This window comes from Piliocolobus tephrosceles, chromosome 7 (genome assembly GCF_002776525.5).
Source record: "Piliocolobus tephrosceles isolate RC106 chromosome 7, ASM277652v3, whole genome shotgun sequence".
Lineage (NCBI taxonomy): Eukaryota > Metazoa > Chordata > Mammalia > Primates > Cercopithecidae > Piliocolobus > Piliocolobus tephrosceles.
In genome coordinates, this window is record NC_045440.1 from 13832001 (window position 1) to 13855059 (window position 23059).

The 23059-nt window shown below is 37.2% G+C and overlaps 1 protein-coding gene across 4 annotated transcripts in view; it reads left to right on the forward strand.

Annotated features, from left to right (window-relative positions):
• The window catches only part of TUSC3 (tumor suppressor candidate 3), a 296682-nt gene that overhangs the window by 156817 nt on the left and 116806 nt on the right, over positions 1–23059 (forward strand). For all 4 annotated transcript variants that reach the window (XM_023219165.2, XM_023219162.3, XM_023219164.3 and 1 more), the window contains one exon: positions 1369–1538. In XM_023219165.2, coding sequence (XP_023074933.1) covers positions 1399–1538 — 140 coding nt within the window. In that variant the 5' untranslated portion in view covers positions 1369–1398. The remainder of the gene's footprint in view (positions 1–1368; positions 1539–23059) is intronic.

Consider the following 23059-nt stretch of genomic DNA (forward strand, 5'->3'; position numbering starts at 1 on the left):
ATATATATATATATAAATCTGACTTTAATCTGTTTTGAGGTTAAGATCAATTTCAGTTGATGCCCTTTGGTTGTTGCAAAATTGTGTCTTTTAAAAAACAAACACAGTCGAGTCATTAACTATTATTTTTCTTTTTCATACAGTTAGCATGCATGCATATCTGAATGTTCTGTCTCTGCCGGTTACTATGCTCTTTGGCCAAGTTACTTTCGTTTCCTTTCTCCCTTCCCTTTCTTTCCATTTATCTTCTTTCCTGTTCAGGTGGGTGCAAAGCACTGCAACAAGTCTTTTACCTTAACTCAGGATAAGATGTCTACCTTGCCTTCTCTCTCCTTGGTGTATATGTAGCCCAGTCTCTGTGAGCCACTTTTCCTTTTTCACTTGAGAGGAGAGGGGAAAGAGATTACTTTTCTCTCTGATTTCTAGAGTAGAGCTTGGTTAAATGGCATAGTTCAAGCCTTTCTCTCCTGACCACTGATACTAGCTTGGTTTTAAAATGGCAGGGAATTTCTTTTTCTTGTAGGAATACAATGTTGTAGAGTTGTTACCTTCTCGGACTTGTTCAAGTAAAATGAATGATCTAAAAATAAGAGCCTTTTTTGTTTGTTTGTTTGTTTTTGGTAGAGACAGGGTGTTGCTATGTTGCCCAAACTTATCTTGAACTCCTTGGGCTCAAGTGATCCTCCCACCTTGGTCTCCCAAAGTGCTAGGATTAGAGGTGTGAGCCACCATTCCTAGCCTATAAGAGCCTTCTATACAGAAGCTACAGTGCTATCTCCTCCCAAACCTCCCCAGGAACAGAATATTACTAGTAGCCCAGTTCCACCTTTGCTGCCTCTCAGTTACTGTGCCTCGCAGACTAGCCACCGTACTGACTTTTACCACAGTAGATCAGTTTTTCCTATTTTTGACTTTAAGTAGAATCATACAACACTCTTTTGTGTATAGTTGCAGCTTTATATTTGTGGGGGTGGTTTTGAGATGGTAGTTTTTGTTGTTGTTTTGTTTTCCTTTTGCTGTGATGTTTGGCTAGAGTAGAGCAGTTAACTATTTTGTTTTACTGGGCTTCCCCTTTCTTTGTCTTTTGAATAGCAAGAGCTAACTTTTCTTGAGCCTTTTTTTTTTAAATGTCTGCCCCTGTTGCTGACTTCTCTATCAACTGGTGTGGGATATATAAGGCCAAAAGAAAACCCAACGTTAGAAAAATATGTGTCTTTTTCTATCTTTCTGGGAGCAGAAATACGGTCTTACTTTTCTATAAACTTGGATATCATTAGGAAAAAGAGAAAACATTTTATGCATTTATATGAAATTCAAACAAAAGGACTTAAACTCTTTGTAAATGTAAATTTCTGTGTTTAATTGCAGAATCTTTTAGCTGAAAAAGTAGAGCAGCTGATGGAATGGAGTTCCAGACGCTCAATCTTCCGAATGAATGGTGATAAATTCCGAAAATTTATAAAGGCACCACCTAGAAACTATTCCATGATTGTTATGTTCACTGCTCTTCAGCCTCAGCGGCAGTGTTCTGTGTGCAGGTAATTTATGTATTTAAAAAATATTAAAAACTATTATCCATGGCTTATATATGTATTTTTAATGTTCATTTGAAGATAAATATATGTAAGATAATTAAACAGTTGTTTAATAGTCAAATATAACTGTGCATTTAAAAATAAGCTGAAAAATCAGTGTATTTTAGGAAATGATATGGATAGGCTAATAATCTTTTATTGTGGGCAGGTAAAATATTCATTGACCAGTTGCACATATAGTCATAAAACTGGTTTATCATCTTTATATCCTGCAGGTTGCCTTGTAGGTCACTCAGTTACAGCTATGCTTTATGAAGTAGCCCCCTTAAATATAATCAATTTTTAATTTTTAATAGCATTCACTTTTACCTAGCATAACCCATGTAATTTTTGATACTGCCAATAATTAGAAATTTCTATGCTATAGAAGTAAACAGTTTTACATAAATGAAATATTTGTCAGGAGGAACAAATTAAAGAAAACTTTAGGCAAGTATAAATACTTGTCTAAAAGTATGCAACAAACACTTTTTTAAATGGAAAATTTTATTTTGAGATAATTGTAGGTACACATCTTTTACCTAGTTTCCTCCTTTGGTAACCCGGTATAAAACTATAGTACAAATTCACAAGTAGGGTATTGGCATTGGTACAGACAAATGCGGAACAACTCTATTACTGTAGGAATACTTCTTGCCATTTAAAGTCACGCCCACCCTACATTGTACTTCTTACCTGTCAAATTTGACCTCTGACCTCTGGCAATCACTAATCTGTTCTCCATTTCTATAATTTTGTCATTTCAAGAATCTTATGTAAATGGAATTGTATAGTATGAGACCTTTTGGGTTTGGCTTTTAAAAATTTGCCGTAATTCCCTAAAAAAAAAGTCCAAGTTGTTATATTTCTCAGTAATTAATTTTTTTAATTACTGAATAATATTCCATTAGATGGATGTACTGCAGTTTATTTAACCATTCATTTGTGAAAGGACATCTGGGTTGTACTATAGAATGATACGAATTTCAAAGGGGCATCTGTTAAGTAACTGTGGTAGAGAAGTGGTCTTGAGATCTATTGTTACTGAGCCAGGAGAGCTCTGTAATCCATATGATAGTGGGCAGAGTGGACCAAAGAGATCTCAGGGTGACAACTAAGATGAAAAGGCAAAGAGGAGTTTCCAGAAATATTTTTCAAGAAAAACTATTCAAATTATATTTCTGAGTAGTAAATGAAGCCTCAGAGGGAGTTGTAGATGCACTGAGAAAGGCACCCTGTCATTTGTGGCCATCTTGTTTTTTTTTTTTTCTCACCTGAATTACTCCTCCTGAGTCCTTCTGTGTAGTGTAATTTTGGACCACTTCTGTAACACTGCCGTAATCTTTATAATTGTATGGGATCTTTGAAGAGTTCATAGTTACAATTTAAAAATCGTAGGACTTTGTGAGACTTCCTTGCTTTTTTCTTTATTTTTTTAAAAAAAAGTGAAATTTTCTTCTAGAGTTAGCTTGCATTTAGATTCTTCAGTTGATTTTCCTTGCTTAAAGGCTGCTGAATGAGCTGTTGGCTTCCTTGTAAGCCCTTTTAGCAGATAATTCTGCTCTTCCTTCACACAGTCAGTTTATTCACAAATTTTGGAATTCAATTCTCACCTCCCTCAGTGCTAACATCAAACTCCTCGGCCAAATAAAGTTGTTAATTAAGACTACTCGATATAATTCTCACCTCCCTTAAGTGTTAACTCCAAACTTTTTTAAAAATCAAATTATACTGTAGGGAATATTCTTCATAATTGCTAACTCTTTTAGATATATTCTTCTACAAAATTGCTCATCTCTTCCAGGGTTTATTACAAATTCTGAGGACGAAATATCCTCATCGAAGGATATTACTATGGATCAGGAGGCTTAAGAAGAAAATTCACTGGAAGGGAAATAAAAAAACTTATGTAGAATCAAGCAAGTTGCTTGTATAACAGAAGTTTTGGTGATGTGTTGAAGATTAATATATAATTGGACTCCAGTTAAATGAAAAATTGGTAAATTATAAAATATTTTAAGAATGGTGAATAACTTATTATATTGATATATTAGATATTAACCAACATCCATTCTGCCCCAACAAAATAAAATAATTGTTTATTTTGTGTGAACTATTGGGGACACTATGTTAAGTCATTTATATATACAGTAAATATATATATATATATATATAATCTTATGTGATTGTCATTGTGAGAGTTAGATATGAACAAAACTCATTTTATAGATGAGAATGTTAAAGCTGAGAGGTTATAATTTTTCTAAAGTCACACAGCTAATAGCTGTTCAGGGTTGGGATTTGTGACTCCAGAGCTATTAGAATTTAATGCTTTTCTTAAGTGCACATGTTCATTATTGTCCCTATTCTGTAAACTGTAATTGTATCTTGTTTCTGTGTTCCTAACCCAGATTATTAGTGTTTTAGGGCAGTGATCCCTCTGCCAGCATATCCTAAACTCGTATGATCATGAAAAGCTTTGATTCAGGGGTGTGTCTCATGATGGGGACTGGTGAATTGAATACAGGTGGCTAAAATCATGTGGAAAAGAGCTTGTCACCCTTTTGTTTCATTACAGAGAGGTCACACCTCTCATGGGTTTTGAGTGTGAAATTAACAGATAAGGTGAAACTTGGGTATAGATAAAATTACCCTTGTATATCACCTAAAGCATCTGTAAGTATATTACTCTATTTGGGTATGGTACTATAACCCTTATAATTTCCTCTTACCTTTGATAATACTTCTTCATGGCCCTTAATTTTTAAGTTTCTTTTATTTATTTGACTACATGAACAAGGTGTTTCACCTCTTTGTCAAGACTGGGGAACTGGCATGTTGTTCACATGTTCTTTTTCTGGTTTGGCTAACATATTCACTCATTCTTGAGTGAATCATGACCAGTTTGGTATAAATGATGCCGTCAAGTTATTGCTGAGCTATGTAGTTTAATTTTCTTATATTTTATATTGATGGCATATGATGTAACTTCACTGTGTTAACTTTCTTCCTAGGTGTCTCTTCTTCAGACAGGATAATCCCAACATTTTTTACTGTTCACAGCAAACATTCATTATATATGTGACATTGTAGCATTCCTTGAATTCTTTTCTATGTTCTATATTTTTTCCATTTAAAGTCCAGCTGTAGTCTCTTCGTCTTTTTAATTTCAAGCTTACAGAAAATTGAAACTAGCACAGTGGACACCTGTGCTACCCTTTACAAAGATTCACTAATTATTAATGTCTTACCACTTTGCATTTTGCTGTAAGTATAGGTAAAAAAAAATCAGTCAAATATTAGCAAAAAACTACCTATGAGTTACATACATCATGGAATATTGTCCCTAAATACTTCACTAATACATCTCTTGAGTTGACTGTTTGTGTGTGTGTGTGTGTGTGTGTGTGTTTTAAAGACACAGTCTTGCTGTGTCACCCAGGCTGGAGTGCAGTGGCGCGATGATGGCTCACTGCAACCTCCGTCTCGCTGGTTCAGGTGATTCTCCTGCGTCAGCCTCCCAAGTAGCTGGGAGTACAGGCACCTGCCATCATGCCCCACTAACTTTTTTTTGTATTTTTAGTATAGATGGGATTTCACTATGTTGGCCCTCTGGTCTTGAACTCCTGACCTCGTGATCTGCCCGCCTTAGCCTCCCAAAGTGCTGGGATTACAGGCGGGAGCCACCATGCCCGATTAAAGCTATTCTATAATTAGAACACCATTATAACTTTTAAGTAAATTAATATTAGTTCAATGATATAATCTTACTATATAGTTTATATTTAAATTTTACATTTGTCTCCAAAATGTCTTTTATTTCCTTCCCCCACCCCCATGCCACGTGAGATCCGTTCGAAGTTCATCTGTTACCTTTGATTGTTGCACCTCTTTCTTTTAATTTATAACATTTCCACACTTAAAGAAAAAGTCTGTGTTTTAGTGACGTTGACTTTCCTTTTTTTTCCCTGAGGAATCCAAGCTACTTGCCTTTTATGGTGTCCCTTGCTCTGGATTTGTCTGATTGTTTCTTCATGATTATATTCAAGGGAAGAGTACTACAGTGGTTAGTTGGAATACCTCTTACGGTATATTATCAGGAGGCCCATAATGCTAGCTTGTTCATATACCAGTGCTGAGATTGATCACTTGATTAGGGTGATGGTTGTCAGATCTCTCCACTGTACAAGGATGTTGTTTTCACTTGTATTAAGTATTTGGGGAGATAAGTGGCTTGGGAGGAAGGATTCAGGATGATCATGTGAATATCCTGTTTCTCAGAAGTAATGTTTTACCCAGCACTTCTAGCGTTCATTGATAATCTTTGCCTGGACTTGATATTACATTAGTGATCGTGAAATGGAGATTTTCAAATTCTGTCATTTCTTCTACATTAATTACTTGTCATTCTTCTGTAAAGGCAAGCTTTGCCAACCTCACTTACCTTTTGTTTTGAGTATTCCAACCAAAAGATTCTTTTTATTTCCTAATCCATTACTAGGATTATTCTTCAGGTTCAAATTGTCCTAAATTTGACCAGTGGGAACCAACTCCTATATCATGGCATATCTCCTTTAGTCTACTTTCTAGCACAAGATGTTCTAAGCTTACTTCATATGTTCTCTGCCGTGGAACTGTGATCAGCACTTTTTTCAAGGAGCCCTGGTTCCTCTTAGTAGAAAATGATATTTAGAAAGCAAAAGCTTAGCTACATGTACGCTTTACTGCTGAGGTAGTGTCATTTCTTTGAGGCCTTTTTAGTAGACAAAGCTAAGAGATACGGTTCTGTGGGGATGTGCGTGTGTATGTAGATGTAGATATGTATTTTATAAGTAATACTTCAATTAGATACGTATTATTGTAGCAGAAGATTGCATGTTTTCTTCTCTCTTTCCCTCATTCCATACTTTTATCTCCTTGGCCTGAGACGTTAATACAGGTATAGCAGAATCTGTCTTGGTCCATAAAGAAGTCATCTAGGGTAGTTCTCTCGTCCATAACAACTCAGTGAGTTGAAGCTGATGTGAATGCCTCAGTGAGTTGAGGCTGAAGTGGTATTATTGATGACTTCAGTGAAACTTACCACCTGTTATAGATGGAATTGTTTCTTTCTAAAAAGATATGCCGAAGTCTTAACCCCGAAGTATCCCAGAGTGTGGCCTCATTTGGAAATAGGATAGTTGTAGATGTAATTAGTTAAGATGAGATGATACTCAGGCAGAGCAGGCCTTTAATGCAATATGACTGATGCTATATCAGCGAAAGAGCGCAATTTTTTTTAGTAAATTCTATTTTATTACATTGTTATAGACACACAGGAAGAATGCCTTGTGATGGCAGAGGTGGGGAAATGGAATAATTTAGCTAGAAGCCAGGGAATGGCAAGTATTGACAGCCATCACCAGAAGCCAGGAAGAGGCAAGGAAAAATTCTCCCCTTCAGTTTTAAGAGGGAGCATGGCCCTACTGATACCTTGATTTTAGACTTCTAGCCTCCAGAACTATGGGTTTTGTTTTGTTTAAGCCATTCAGTTTGTGATACTTTGTTATGGCCACCCTGAGAAACTAATACACCACCTTTTACCTATGGGATGATTCTCACCATAGACAAAACATCCCACAGGGGATGCATAAACACAAGTCAATTATCCCTCTGGGACAGCTCCCCCAGGTATCTGAAGGCCAGCCTCATTTTAGAGAGATCTCTACAGTGATCTGAGGGCTATACGCTTCCGTAAACACTTGAAGGTCTCTCATAACCCATTCCGAGGTATAGTTCATCATACCTAGTGTGGTATTGGAGCAAAGACAAGATGGTATTAAACTTTTGCATGAGAAGTCCAGCCCTGGGGAGTGTATGTAGTGCCCTTGTGAAGTTTTGCTTACAATCATTGAGGTCTCACAAATGGGAGCTTCATCATAAGAAACCGAGGTTGGCAGTGCCTTCAGTGTAGCCTCTTGGCTGGCTGGTAGACTTTGGTTCCTCCAACTCAGTTTGATGAATACATTGTGTCCACAATCCTAGACAGACTGGCAGGGAGTAATTAGTCCAACCTGTCTTATTGTCTATGGCACTAACAGGCCATCCCTTGTTCCCTCCTAAGAAAGACTGAGCTATCGCCATGGGAGTGGGTCTGAGAGGAACATGAGAGAAAGGGTAATTGATATTTTGCATGGAAGCCGGGGTCTTCCATTAACACTTCCATAAATTCCTTCTAAAGATTAAGAAGAATGACAAAATTAGTTCAGACTCCACTGGTGGAAGATGGCAGATACAGTAGTTGATGGTTTCAGAGAGCTGTACCAGTATGTTTTTTCATGTGAGGAAGTTTTCAAAGGTGGTTCTCAAAGAGAGAAGATTTTACTATCTCTCTCTCTTCTTTACCTTCTAGGATCTGAATTTTCATCTTCACATACTAGAATTTTTGCTTGCCCTCATAAAATCAGTATCTCCATCTGAGTATCTGTAACTTCATCTTTTCTCCAGTTATCCCCGATGCACACCCAGATTATTAGATGTTCATCTGGAGAGTTTTAGTATGAAAGATACAAGGGCCTTTCAGTGAAATTTAATAAGACTGATTACATCCTTCACTTTGGCCTCTGTAGGCCACTGCAGGAGGGCTTAGTGTGTAATATACTCAGCCAAGTGGTCGTTATCCTTATTAACTAAGACCATGTCAGTGAAAGAAGAGAACCCAGTGACTGAACCCAGATTAAATTTGAATTTCCTAAGCCTTTTTTTCCCCAAAGCTAGGCTGCCACCCAGGTGATATATTGATTGAGTTTCCTCAAGGTAGCTGTCAAGTGGGGAAAGGAAGCATTATCCCGGGAATGGTCAGGACAGAATCTTGAATTTCCAAAATAGATCTGAATAGTGCCCGCGTCTCTTGTACTGATTATTTCTTAGGATGCAGCCAAGAAGAGATGAACTCTTTCTTGGGATAGATGCGTTGAGTCACCAGACTGCCTGGTTAAGGTGTGGGGACAAAAAGAGGAGAGGAAGTCGAGTCACACATATTTTCATGGTAATTTTTGAGGTGGCTCAAATGCATGTCGCAATGCTGGATGTTAGCAGATGTTAGGGCATGTGGAATGACTACTGAATACTTTACCTGTTGGCTTATGTTTTGGTGGCTTTTGTGGCAAAAGGCATGGTATTACTAGACTGTAAAATAGTCCAGAAAGCCAGAAATATGACATATTTTAATTTTAAAATTCAAAATGGAATGGCTAATGTACTCCAACATGCTGTACTCTCACGGTGAGAGTACCTTAATAGTAGTAAGGTGCCAGTGGTAGCCCCAAGAAAAGGACAAAGGCTCATTAAAGTCAGTTTACTAAGAACAGTTGGGTATGATGCCTTCACTAGCATGGCTCCTGCCCTGCAAAGTAAACAGGCCATTGTTTGATAAGAGTCTCAAGTTTAGTATTCATTGCAGCTTCTGCATAAAGTTCCACTAACGGAGCCAGGTAGCACTGGTGGTGATCTGGTAAGTGTATAAGTTTAATCAGCAGCTTGATTCACTATGGTTTATCAGATTACAGGTCCTCACTGTGGGCATCTTTGTTAAGTGACCTCTTGGTGACAACTCAGCCTGTGTGATTTGTTGTGCAGAAGATTGATGTTTCAAAGAGAGAGGTGTCTTTATCTCTTAGTCTGTAGTCTTCCAAGCGGCAGATCATATGGTTAGGCCAGTGGCAATAGTACAAATGTAGACAGATTTGTCAAAGTGGATCTTGGTCAGGACTGTGAGGACTTGACTGCCTTGAGTTCTGCCACTGAGCAGAACAACCACACCTGCTGTTGGTGTTACACAGCTGTTTCTGAGGGGGAACAGTCACAGCAGCCCATCAAACAGCACCAGATTTCAACTAAGCAGAATCATCAGTAACCCAGGCCCAGGCATTTAGGGAACCTCTGTGAACTGAGGGTTCCACTGGGCCATTGACTTTGAGTTGGGTGGCAGAGTTAGGGATAAAGTTTCCCACAAGAGATGGCTGCTGTTTTTTAATGTAAAACTGATGGGTGCACTTTGGGAGGCCGAGGTGGGAGGATCACAAGGTCAGGAGATCGAGACCATCCTGGCTAACACGGTGAAACCCCGTCTTTACTAAAAATACAAAAAATTAGCCGGGCGTGGTGGTGGGCGCCTGTAGTCCGAGCTACTTGGGAGGCTGAGGTGGGAGAATAGTGTGAACCCGGGAGGCGGAGCTTGCAGTGAGCCAAGATCGTGCCACTGCACTCCAGCCTGGGCGACAGAGTGAAACTTGTGTCTCAAAAAAAAAAAAAAAAAAAAATGGATGGTCAGGTCAGCTGCACTCTGAAATATACCATTTCCACAAGCAAAGACTGGTGGACGCTTCATACTTTAGTCATCAGATTCCAGTAGACTAACCCCAAAATAGAGATTTGTACTTGGTGGTCATGTCAGGCTGGTGCTGTCCAGAAATCAAATTGGGGTTGGTACGTGGAAGTCAACTCATATTGCCATAGGCATTAGTCAGCACAGTTATCAGTCATGGAGACTGTAGTTTGAAGCAGTCATTAGGTTTGTCTGTCCCCAAAGATACAGGATGTGGTTTATTGGACATTTGCAGTGTAGCCTGTTGGATTGTTCCATTTTCAGAAGACACTGATATGTGGGCTGGTCTATATAAATGATGAAGAAGAATGCTCCAGTGGGAGATTAACTTATTTCAGTACCTAAAGAGTTCAGTAAGGTGTTGGGCCTTCTTTTTGGGGTCAAGTCTGAAGAGATAACCATTTTTCTTTTACTGCTTGAGAAATTGAGTGTTTGTAGTCTGTTCATATAGTCCCAAGAAATTTTATTTAGTGCTATTGAGATATTGTTGCCAATCCAGTTTTCTTACTTGAATGTGATTTGTTTTTTTGCCTTGCGGGCCAAAGTATATTTTAAATTTTTTCACTGAAGGCTGATAATTTTGCTATACTATGTCTTACATTTGACTATTCTGGGTTGCCTTTTTCAGGAACGCAAAGAACTCTTCAATATGTGTATGGGGACTTTATTTTTAGAAATGTTACTGTATCGTAGTTTAAAATACCAGTTCTATTTCATTGTTTTCTCTACCTCAGGGACTCTAATTCTCCATGTTTAATCTTTTAAAATCTACCCCATTCCCTCTTAATCTTTTATTTTGTTTTTGTTCTCTTACCTGCTTTTAATCCTATTCTTAATGTCCTTTATTGATTTTCAGGCAACTTTATTTTTCTTTGAAGACTTTGTAATGCACACATCATTTCTGCATGGATTCTCTTTTGCTTTTCTGAAACATACTGGTTTCCTCAGTCTTACTAACTGTGATGTAACATCTTTCTGTTTTTTATTTCCTTCTATTTCTAGTTGTTTAATTTCTGATTTGATATTTTCTGTCTTCAACTGCTTGTTTAATGATATTTACTTTAGTTTGGAGTATTTTGTTTCAGTTTTTTCCTCATGATTTTGTTTCCAGGGAAATTTTTTATGAGTTGAAGAATTTTGATTCTTTCTGATTTCTTTTTGTAGTAGCCTTGTGTAGATGCTATTGATCATTTGCTGCTGCTTAAAATTTTTTTTTTCTTTCCTATACCAGACCAGAAACCATAGTTTACGTGTGGGTGGTGATGGCTAGACTTTTGGGTGGCCTACTGATTTCTTAATTCAAATATGCTTTCTCCTTATAACGTGAAATAGGTTGAGTTCAGCAGGCTTATTTTTCTCCCCTGCTCACTTCTTCCTCCCTTCTCTTTTTCTTCCTCTCTCCTCCTCCTTGCAGTGGCATATTCTGATTCTGAGATAATATGTTTCCATCGGTCCCTTAATTTCCATGACTTCTCTGTTTCACTGTATCGCTAAGCCACTAATGCATGTCGGCTTCTTCTAAGTTGTCCCCCACTCCGCACAAAGTGGTGCGTTCTTAAGACTGCCACGTTTGTTCCTGTATACTTCCAAGCCCCTTTCTTTATGTTCCGCAGTAGCCACTGTTCTTCCCCACCATATAGACCTGTTCTTCCCCACCATATAGACCTGTTATCCCCCACCATATAGACCTGTTCTCCCCCACCATATAGACCTGTTCTCAGTGTTTTCCAGTTCAACTGAGATTCTCTCTTTTTGGGGTGATTCCCACCCCACCCAACCCCCCGTATGTCGCCTCTGCTAGGATCCCTCTTACCCGTTTCTCCCCATATAGTCTCCACCTTCCTATTCTTGCATGGATTGCTGAAGTTACAGGTGTTCATTTCCTCGCTTCCATTTACATTTATATTCTGTAGGATTCTTTTTATCCCAGTTTCTGTGTTGGCATTAGTAGTTTTGATTATGCTTTTTGGAGAACTACATGGTTTTTGGAGTTCTTTGTTATCATTATCCTACAGGAACTCAGTAATTTTCACATACAGTTTTAATCTTAGTAGGAGAAATTGGAATCTGACCATAAATATGAAAGTTCTTTGAGGACAAACTATTTGTTTTCTTTTTTCTTTCTTTCTTTCTTTTTTTTTTTTCTTTGGAGACAAGAGTCTCACTCTGTTGCCCGTGCTGGAATGCAGTGGCGTGATCTCAGCTCACTGCAACCTCTCTGCCTCCTGGTTTCAAGTGATTCCCCTGCCTCAGCCTCCTGAGTAGCTGGGATTACAGACATGTGCTACCACACCTGGCTAATTTTTGTATTTTTAGTAGAGACAGGGTTTCACCATGTTGGCCAGGCTGGTCTCGACCTCAAGTGATCCACCCATCTCTGCCTCCCAAAGTGCTGGGATTACGGGTGTGAGCCACGGTGTCTGGCCGAGGACAAATACTAGCATTACAGTGATGATGGTGATCATGTGTTGATGCTAGATCACGTAATGTTCAGGGTTTCGATGATGATCATGTGTTGACGCTAGATCACGTGATGTTCAGGGCTTTGGACTTTCTATGTGCTTAGTAGGGTTTTATTGAATGAAATGAATGAGAATTTTTTGATATTGATGAAAAACTCATTGAAAAGTTTCTTGATATACAGATACAGGAGTAAATGTCATATAAAACAGTGCTTTATCTAAAAATGTTTTATTTATATAGGTTATAACTGAAATGAATGAAAAAATGACTTTTAAAAGTACAATCTTGATAGCTGCACTTAACCATTTAAATTAAAGATAAAACTTTCTGCATTTTTATATCTAAAGCTGCAACAATTATATATGATAAAGTCATACATTACAATTAATCTTTGTATTATTTTTAAGCATTTGTCCTTGGTTTCCATGATTTCAGTTTATATTAGTCATTAACATATTAAATGAGATTTACTAGTTTTTATGGTCTCAGACTTTAGTCCTCAAATAATTTCTCTTAGATGCATAAGAATCATTTTGGGTTTTTTTGGACCCACGAGGATGACTTAGTACAATCCAGGCAATACGAGTAAAACCACTTCAGATATGCCCCTTTCTTGTGATACGTTGTTGTCTTTGTCACCGTAATACAGTGAACAAAATACTATTCTTTTTATTTATCAGAAGATAGTGATTATCACGAGCCCATGCAGAAGAGGTTAACATAGCAGGCCTGAGATTGTTATCCTTAGAAAGGGGAGCTCCCAGATTTGGCCCTTGCCTGCCATATGGGAACATGGATTTTGGGAAATTTTCCACCCCTCCTTAGCTGAGAAGGGTGGTTCATTGTCCCTGAACTGTTGACAAACAATGTGCTTAATGCTGAACACCTGCTTTTTTTGTGTGGGTCTGGAATTGTGCCACCTGCTATACAGAGGGCATCTACATGACCAACCTTCTTGGGCACTGAGTGTGTAATGAACCTCCCTGGTAGACAACACTTGACATGTGCCACAACAGAATTGATCCTGTGTGACCTGACAGGGAGTCACTGTTAGAAATTTACCTAGTTCACTTCAGACTGTACCATGTGCCTTTTCCCTCTGCTGATTTGGCTTTGTGTCCTTTCACTGTAACAAATCTCAACCATGAATGTGACCATGTGCTGATGCCTCTGAGTCCCCTTAGTGAATCACCAAACCTGGTGATGGTATTGGGGACCCCCAACGCAGAACCATTTAATAATTCTGAAATGTTTTCTCCTGGTCTTAGCAAGAAGTTATATATTTAATATTCATTTTAGTTTTTATTTAATTTTTCAGATCTGTAGAATAAGCCTCCCCCATCCCTTAAGAATCTTAAGTAGAACTAGGAACAAAAAGAAACCTTATTTTATAAACTTGTGGCTTTTTACTGTGGGACTGGATACTAGTATGGCGACATTATATCGATACTGGCATATATTTTTGAACCATTTTTATTGAATGATCACTATGTATAAATACTCTCCTGGATCCTAGGGGAGATGATGGCAAACAAACTGACCTAGCTGCTGCTCTCATTATTTCAGAGTCTAGTTCGTAAATGTCATGAAGGGAAACCACAGAGATTTATGAGAGGATCCTGGTTTTTCCTGTTAATTTGTGTGTTCAAAAAGATTTATTTAAGGGAGTGATAATTGAAGTGTTAAGTTATACAGAAAGATGAGGAATTCATAAGGCATGTTTATCTGCTCCCATTTACTAGACATAACTCTTTGCTATGTATACAGAGTGTGTTACATGTATTGTGTGCCATGTGTGCTCTGTAGCTATAAAAAAGTTGGGTTGAGGCTGGGCACAGTGGCTTACACCTGTAATCGCAGCACTTTGGGAGGCCGGGGTGGGTGGATCATAAGGTCAAGAGATTGAGACCATCCTGGCCAACATGGTGAAACCCCTGTCTCTACTAAAAATACAGAAAATTAGCTGGGTGTGGTGGCACGCACCTGTAGTCCCAGCTACTCGGGAGGCTGAGGCACGAGAATCGCTTGAACCCAGGAGGCGGAGGTAGCAGTGAGCTGAGATCGCGCCACTGCACTCCAGCCTGGTGACAGAGTGAGACTCTTTCTCAAAAAAAAAAAAAAAAAAAAAAAAATGAAGAAAAGGAAAGAAAAGAAAAGCTGCATTGAGAAGAAGGAAGGAATTTCACAGAAATCCTGTATCAAGAGTAAGTCTAGTTTATGAAAGGAAATTAAACAAAATTTGGGTCTAGTGCAGAGAGTGAGAGGGGAAGAAACTAGAAGTAAGGTCTGCAAATGCAAATAGTCAGTGAATTTTAAGCTAGATGCTGGCCACCCCAAGGTTTGCATACCCATTTGCCATTTACTAGAGTCTTTGTTATGCCTCATGTTTTTAACCTCATGAGAACTCTTAAGAGAGATTACTAGTATTGTCATGCTAAAAAGGGGAAAATAAACAAAGTATTTGTGACTTTCTCAAGTGTATACATTATAAAGTGGAAAGCCAGTCCACAAGTCCCAGTTTTCAGAATTCATGTGTTATCTGTGTTCTTTCTGCTTGGCCACATCATAATAATAGGTGTAGTCCTACATTGTTTGGAATTCATGTGAAAAGTGTTACGGTTATTTTATGTATATCTAAAGGCCTTAACAAAAATCAAACCCAGACAAAAAGAGACACAAGGAAATTTTTGGAAGTAATGGAAGTGTTTATGAACTTGACTGTGGTGGTGGTAACATGAGTGTATACTTATGTCTACACTCACCAAATTGTACCCATTGTATACATTAATCGTGTGGGTTTTTTCGTATACCAGTTACACCTTAGTGAAGCTAGGGGAAAAGAGTAGTCCAAGAGCATTCCTTCAGTGTTTAGCGTAAGACATTCCTATGGTGGTCTGGCAGTTCATTAATAAAATTAGAGATGCCTGGAACAGTATCACTGGGTAGTGATTTGTTTTTCTAAGACCAGCCGAGCGGGCACAAAAGAACTAGCGGGTAGGCAAGTGTAGGAGCAAAACTGCAAGTTTATTTTTGGTAACCTAAGGTGTGGGGGAGAAGTCTGTCGGCCTCCGGCAAAGGAGGCCAGCAGAGTCCCCCCGTGGGGCTTTCGGATGGACTTCCCACAGTCCCGACATCCCGACAGGAGTGGGGCTGTGAGAAGGCCGCGTGGCTCACTGGCTGAGAGTGGCTTTTCTAGGAGTGGGAGGGCAATAGGCGGGGCACGGGCGTGTCCGGGGCGTTCCGCAGGTGCCACCAGGTAAATCTTGGTCTCTTCGGATTGACGTCACCTGGCGCATGCCCAGTTGATCTGTACCTTCCCAGGCGCCGGCTGCATTTTCGCGCGTGGGAAGAGTTGGGAGGGGGTGGATGAAGAACCCGGAATTGCACCGTCTTGCCTCCGTTCGTCCAAACAGGTAGAAAAGTTGCTTGTAATGGAATTTTGTAGTATCAGAAGATAGATCTCTCTCTCCATAATATATAATTCATATACTCAGACAGTTAACTGGTTAATCAGTAGTCCAAGTAATAGTAGTCCAATTATTTTAAAAAACTATGTGAATCTCTATGCCTTTTATTCAGTTTTGCTGAAAATCTAAAACTCCTCAAAAAATAATCTATTAAAAATAAGTTTGATGAGAAAAGTTAAAAAAATGAAGGTAAGTATGTGTAAATACACGAAAGGATTCCTGGCACACACTAAACCTCCTTGAATGTTTCTTGTGATGGCAATACTTTAAGTTGACCAGAAAAGACATAATCTCCATCTCTTGGGACACAGTTTCTATAATATTATGTCTGCCTTTTTGATTGATTACAATAAAAGTCTTTAAAGTCGGCATATATTCTGCTCCTTACCACATGAAGCTAAAGAATAGACTTACTGGGAAATCCTGCAGGATTTAAGGTGTGGGTTAATGCTTTCCTCATTCTGACTTCTCAACTTTTACTATATATATATGAATTTATTTAACATATTTTTTGAGTATCATGATAGTTCCTGGGCATGTTATCATAAACAAGGTTTACATAACTTTGTTGTTTTGTATTTATTATTTAAGATTATAAGTGTTACCATAATGGATCGAAGTATCTTGAGGCAGTGGCCTGTATTTCTTACCTCTTCCAAACATTGAATTAATTCACCCATTTATTCCTTCATTTGTTAATTCTCTGTCATTAGTTGTGCAAATATTAAATACATATTATGATCATATGTACTAGATAAATGATATGGTTTGGCTGTGTCCACACACAAATGTCACCTTGAATTGTTCCCATAATCCCCATGGGTTGTGGGAGGGACACAGTGGAAGGTAATTGAACCCTGGAGGCTGTTACCCCCATGTTGTTCTCGTGATAGTGAGTGAGTTCTCACATGAGCTGTTGGTTTTATAAGGGGCTTTTCCCCCTTTCTTTGGCACTCCTTCCTGCCGCCATGTGAAGAAGGTGCCTTGCTTTTCCTTTGCCTTCTACCATGATCATGTTTACTGAGGCCTCTCCAGCCATGCTGAACTGTGAGTCAGTTAAACCTGTTTCTTTATAAATTACCCTGTCTTGGGTATGTCTTTAGTAGCAGCATGAGAACAGACTAATAGAGTAAGAAAACTTGTTAAAGGAACAATGTGTTAATTGATTTCCTTACGATTGTATGACATTCTTCTTGGCATACCACATTTAAGCATTTATATGTTACTGTTAGTTTTTTTTTTTTTTTTTTTTTTTTAAGGAGAACTAAAATTCCCTTGACTGTCAAAAGCCGAGTGCTAACTATGCATATTGTATACACTTCAGCATATTTTATGTTCATATACACTTTTGCTTTAAAATATGTATTTGGATCACATAGGTTACTGTTTTCCACGGAAAGTTCTACTTAGGTCTAATGAAGAAAATGGATGCACAGGAAACAGCTTTAAGAATCACAACCTCTTTATCTTATATCTAGTGAATTATTCAGTCAATTACAATATGGTAGTGAACTGTTGATTTCTCAGCTCTTCAGAGGCCTTGGGTCTATTTAATATATTTCAGTATATTCAGCTGGGCCCTGATACGTATAGCACAGCCAGAGGAGCATCTGTGTTAGATATCTTTGTGCAGGGTGTTATCAGTTTATTTTTCTTCTCAGGGTACCAGAACCTTAAGTAATAGATGAGTTCGCTCGCTCCAGATCTATGTATATCAGTGTCTGTAGAATTTTTTTTATTTGGGGTTTTATTATGGCATAAGTGCAGTTCATTTTACATATATAACTATAAAGACATACAGTGGTATTTTTATATAAATCTGCTATAAGAAGTTTGATTAACATTAAAAAGAGAAGCTATACTTCTTAAAACATCTCTTTAAAAATTATATTCATCATGGGAAATTTATTGAATATGTAGAACTGTAGATGAGATAATTCTTTTTAGTTTTACATAACCTTTTAAAAAGCATTATAACATAAAAAATTGTAGCATTTAGATTGAGTGATTTTTTTCCCCCATAATAAAATACGGAGAAGATTTAATATAACACATTTAACAGAACAGTACCCTGCAGTTATTGCTTAAGCCTTCCTGTATCCTTTTGACGCAGCGTGACTGCCCTCTTCAGGCTGCATAAGTATATATTAGAATTTACGGCATTCCCTACATTGGTGAAGTTAGGCCTTTACTATTACTATGAACTACTACAACAAAATATTTTTTAGTTAATGGTGTTGGAAATGTAGTTATTTTAGTTAAGTGCTTGGAGTATTTGTGGTTTTTAACTTCCAATTTCACATGGTAGTGAGGTCAGAAGTGTGCTTATTGTTAGGACACGTAATGTCTCATTTCGCTCATCAGTCCAGGCTGACAGAAACATATGCAAGGATCCTCTGAATTTCTTTATCTGTCATTAGTTAGGTTTTCTCTGTCCCCTATTAAATGTTAAGAAGTTGGGATATGGAGGGTGCATAAGGGATAATGGGGTAAGCACAGGGTCTTTGTTATTGGGGCACGTTTTTTTTCTAATAAATCTTTTGTACTCTGAAGAGATATCATTAATATTAAAATACATGTTCCTCGGGCTCATTTATTTATTTTTAATGACATACAGATCTGTTTAGTGATCCTATTTCTACTGAATTACACACAGCAGAAAAAAGCCCCCATTTGCCTTGTCAGTGTTACATTTTCTCTAAGCGTTGTATTTGAGTCAAGAAAATGTAGTTTGTTTTGGCTCCTGTGGAATTCTTTATTCTAGCCAGAGCTATTCCTAAGTATATTGTCTAGAAAATGTTGCTGGATGCTATGGCCTGCTAGGTTGCAATGGAGAATTTATGTGAAATAGTTTACATCTTCATTTACATAGTATTTAATAGCCTCATATGTTTTCCCAGCCAGGCCGTTATAGTAACATTGAAAGTGGTTTCCAAACCTTCATTTTCTTCTCCTCCAATGTATCATATGTAATGTTGTGAGATAGAGAATTCTGAAATAGTATTTTGCATAGTCTTCTTTCAGAAACACTTGTTTACTATTTACAGAATAAAAGCAGCATCCTATTTATCTTTCTACCACTTCCAGTCTTTATTGTCTAACCTGCAACTTACATTCCATTACTTGAACACAGAATACGCATTCCAGACAGGGTAGTCTTTGTTTATACTGTGTCTGTTACCTTACTTTTCTCTCCCTGCCTTTCTTGCTTATTCTAAGTGTAGTCCTTCCAGACATACCACCATTATTTTCCAGTTTTTTTTTTTCGTTCATACTTTGTTGAACTGTTGCAGCTCACTATGATCTCATCCTCCTCTGTATGCTATATAGCACCTACAGTCTGCATTCCTCTTTGAAATATATATACCTTATTTATGTACTAGAGTGCATATCTATTCTTTCCTCTAACCTCTTAAAGGTGGAGACTCTGAGGTATACTTCTTTATTATTGCAGCACATATGAAAATGTTGAGTATAAATTCCACTGATGACTAAGATCTGGATTCTACATTTGTTATGAAATTGTCATTACTAACAAGATACCACATGATGATGTAGTCATTATAACCTTTGAATCATGAACACTATTCCTTTGACAAACAGCATATGTTTATGATAGTACAGATTTAAAATTTCATTTTTTCTTCCCCTCAACGCCATAACTAGAGTGAAAGAAATCTGCCTTAAAAGAGACGTTATCCAGTGACATAAATCTGACTAAATGAGTTGTAGTAGACTCTCTAGAATTCAGAAATTCTAATGTGGTAAAGTTAGCTTTAGGGTATTTATGATATAGTGACTGGTTATGAAACTATTATTCATCATCACTATCATTATACCTTTATTAAATGCAGCTTCTGTACTAGATCCTAGCCATTGGACAATATGTAATAAGAACAGCTATGCATAAAATCAGTAGTGCTACACAGTCGCTGAGAACTTCTGTTTCAGATAGTTGCATCAACAAGTATTGTAGGTGGAGAGATTTGAAGTGGCTTCCAAAGGAGAGGCAGTTTTTGAGCAAACTTCTGAAAGAAGGTAGGACATTCTCAGTGAAGTATTTCATGCACGTGGTTAAGAATGGACATAGTATGTTCATGAAACACAGACTCTTTGAGTGTGGTATTTTTTATAAAGACATAGATAATGTAAGTTGTGGCTAAGGTATGGAGAATTTTGACTTTTATTCTTCCTGTTGTCTTCATTATGTAGGTAGTGGGGAACATTTTTGGATTTTAGAGCAGAGGCTGGAATCTACAAATTGGTTATTGGGAAATGAAATCTGAAAAAGTAGAGTAATATAGAATCCAGAATTTGAAGGCAAGTTGAATTCATGCTCTTCGACTCCCCATTACTTTATCACATTTTATTTTTTAATTTTTTCTTAATTGCATTTTAATATTCAATACTTGTATTATGTTAAAAGTTTTCAAATTGTAGTACTGTTCCTATTTAACCCTCTTAAAACATAATATTTTAATCAAAACAATGTTATGTGCTTCTCATTTATAAAAAACAACTGCAAAAGAGGACCTTGCACTCATCTGATTTGCACACAGATAGGCTAGGCCAGAGATGATGACTGTTACTGCTTTGTGATTTTTTTCTTCTGCTGTTTTTTAAAAATAGCTCTAAATGTTATTCTTATAACAACATTTTATGCAGTAAACTTATCTTTACATTCTTGTTATGATAGATGAAGATTTAACTAATCTCACCTTTCATTGCTTTTTATTTCTTCTTTTGTTTATCATTATAACACTAAATAATATCTTTGTGTTTTTTGTTCATTATCTATAGGTGATGTTTTTTGATTCCTTCATTTGTGATATGAAGATTAGCACACATATTCTTCCCCATCACCTCTTCTTCTTCTCTTTTACCTACCAAATTCTGTTGGCTATCCTTCTATACTGTCATAGTTTATACTATGTACATTCCATACTGTAACCATAATTATTACATCTGTGTTCTGTGTATAGGTTGATTTAGAAAGTTAAAAGGGAATAAACAACACTTACATTATTATTTCTGCATAAACAGCATCAGTGGCAAAGTAGTAGGTTATTATGATTCGTTTTCTATAGCGCCATTGTTTATAACCCCTGACCTGCACAAAATAATATATTTAAATAATCTTTCTAATCCATTGATCAAAATTATGATACATGTTAATAAGCTGCATGTTTGGACCTTGTCTCTTATGTTTATTTTTTTGTTTTTATTTTTCCTGTTGTGGGAATAAATACGGTTTTCTTACTATAGATTTAATATGTTCTAGCTCTTTCTGATTCTAATGATTATCCTTAGAATCTATTCTTTTCATCCTGAAGTCTGAAATTCCTGTTCTAGTTTGTATTGGTTGCATGATAGCTTCACAGACTACAGCTTCTTCATATCTTCTCCCCGTGCTCCCTCACTGCGTTTCTCATTGCCTTTTTTCCTCTCTTATAGTGCTCTATCATAGTATTAAGTTTCCTTAGTTTTTCATTCATACTACCTTTTCTACCAATTATATTTTAAGTTAATTTTCCAAGAATGTGGGGGTAAATTTCAGATTGCTTACATTTCCATGAACATGTTTATTTCAAACTTACTTACTTATCTCAACGTGCAATTCTAAATAGAAAATGGTATTCTGAAGAAATTCTTCTATTTGCCGGTATCTAGTGTTGCTAATGATGAATCCATTCCCAATCTCATTGCTTGCCCTTATTGAGGAAATTTTTTTCTCTGAAAACTTTTAGGATCTTGTTTTTATCCATGCGTTTTGGTGTATCTCGGTATCTCTCCAGGTTGTTCTTTTCTCATTTCTCTTGTTCAGAACTGGGAAATGATTTTAATTTGAAGATTTAATCTCCTTTAATTGTATTGTTTACAGAAACACCATTTTCTCTGTTTCATCTCTCTTCTATTTCTGTGACGCCTGTTTGAAAAAGGACTTGTTGGATTATACCTCTAGGTCTTTCTCCTTCCCTCATATGTCGTTTTTGTTCTGTGAATTTTATTTGACTCTGTCGTCTAATATTGGTGTTTTATTTGAGCAGTCATATTTGAAATCTGTATAAGTGCTCTTTTACTATCTTTGTTCCTTTTTTATATGAGATACGTGTGTGTGTGTGTGTGTATATATATATATATATTTTTTTTTTTTTTTCTTCTGTGAATACCTCTGAATAAAACAGCCTGCATGTTTTCACTGGGTATGTCGACAATACAAAGGCCTGACTAGACCTGGGCAGATTCTAGGGGTTGTGTGTGCGGTGACAAGCCTTAAAGAATAAGATGACTCCCACTGAACAAAGCATCATCTTGTTATCACTTACCATAGAAGCAGTAATTTCCTTAAACCTAGTGTTTCTTTCCTGTAACAGTCACCTGTATGTACAGGAGTCCATGAAGAACTCTTTGTGTTACCCTTTGAGACTTGGGGGATAGGGAACTGATGCAAATGAAAATGAACTAATAAAGTCCCTTGTCTCTGACCCAGGAGTCTCATGTCTTCTGCAAGCATCCATGAAATAGTAACAGGCTAGCTTGTTAGCTTGCATTATATATGTGGTAAAATCTCAGACCGTGCACAGTTCTTGACAAACACAGTATCTTTTTTGACAGAATTTTTCTAAGTGTGTTAGTTACAGTTCCACTTTCTTTATAATATTTTCTGATTGTTCTTGTAGAATCTGTTTGTTTTGGGAAGTTTTTAATAAATCACATAAGGTTTTCCTCAAATACATGGTTTTTTGGGGGGGGCAGTGGGTGAAGAGTAACATTGGGACTGGTTGAGGAGGGTACAGAAGTTTGGTCTACTACTGAGTATTAAGAAGTTTAATTAAGACATCTATTTTTAGCTGCTTGTTTTCTTTTAAATCTCCAGACTCTGCTGGTTCTGAATCTAATGTTTTTCTAGCTTCTTACTGCACTGTAATCTCCTTTGACAGTCTAACTTCCTCTCAAAACTTTTCACCAGCTTTCTGTTTTTCAGATGTTTGTGGAAATCTTTCTGCTGCTGACTCTGCTCCAAGTCCTTTTGTTATTGTTAGATTGTACCTTTTTACTTACTTTCATTTTGGGGAGGGGGAAGGAGATAAACTCCAGAGAATAGTCAACAATACTGAAGAAGCAATTTTATTTTTAAAAATGTTTCAGCACTAACTTGTTGCTGCTTATTTCTGTTACCATATTTACAT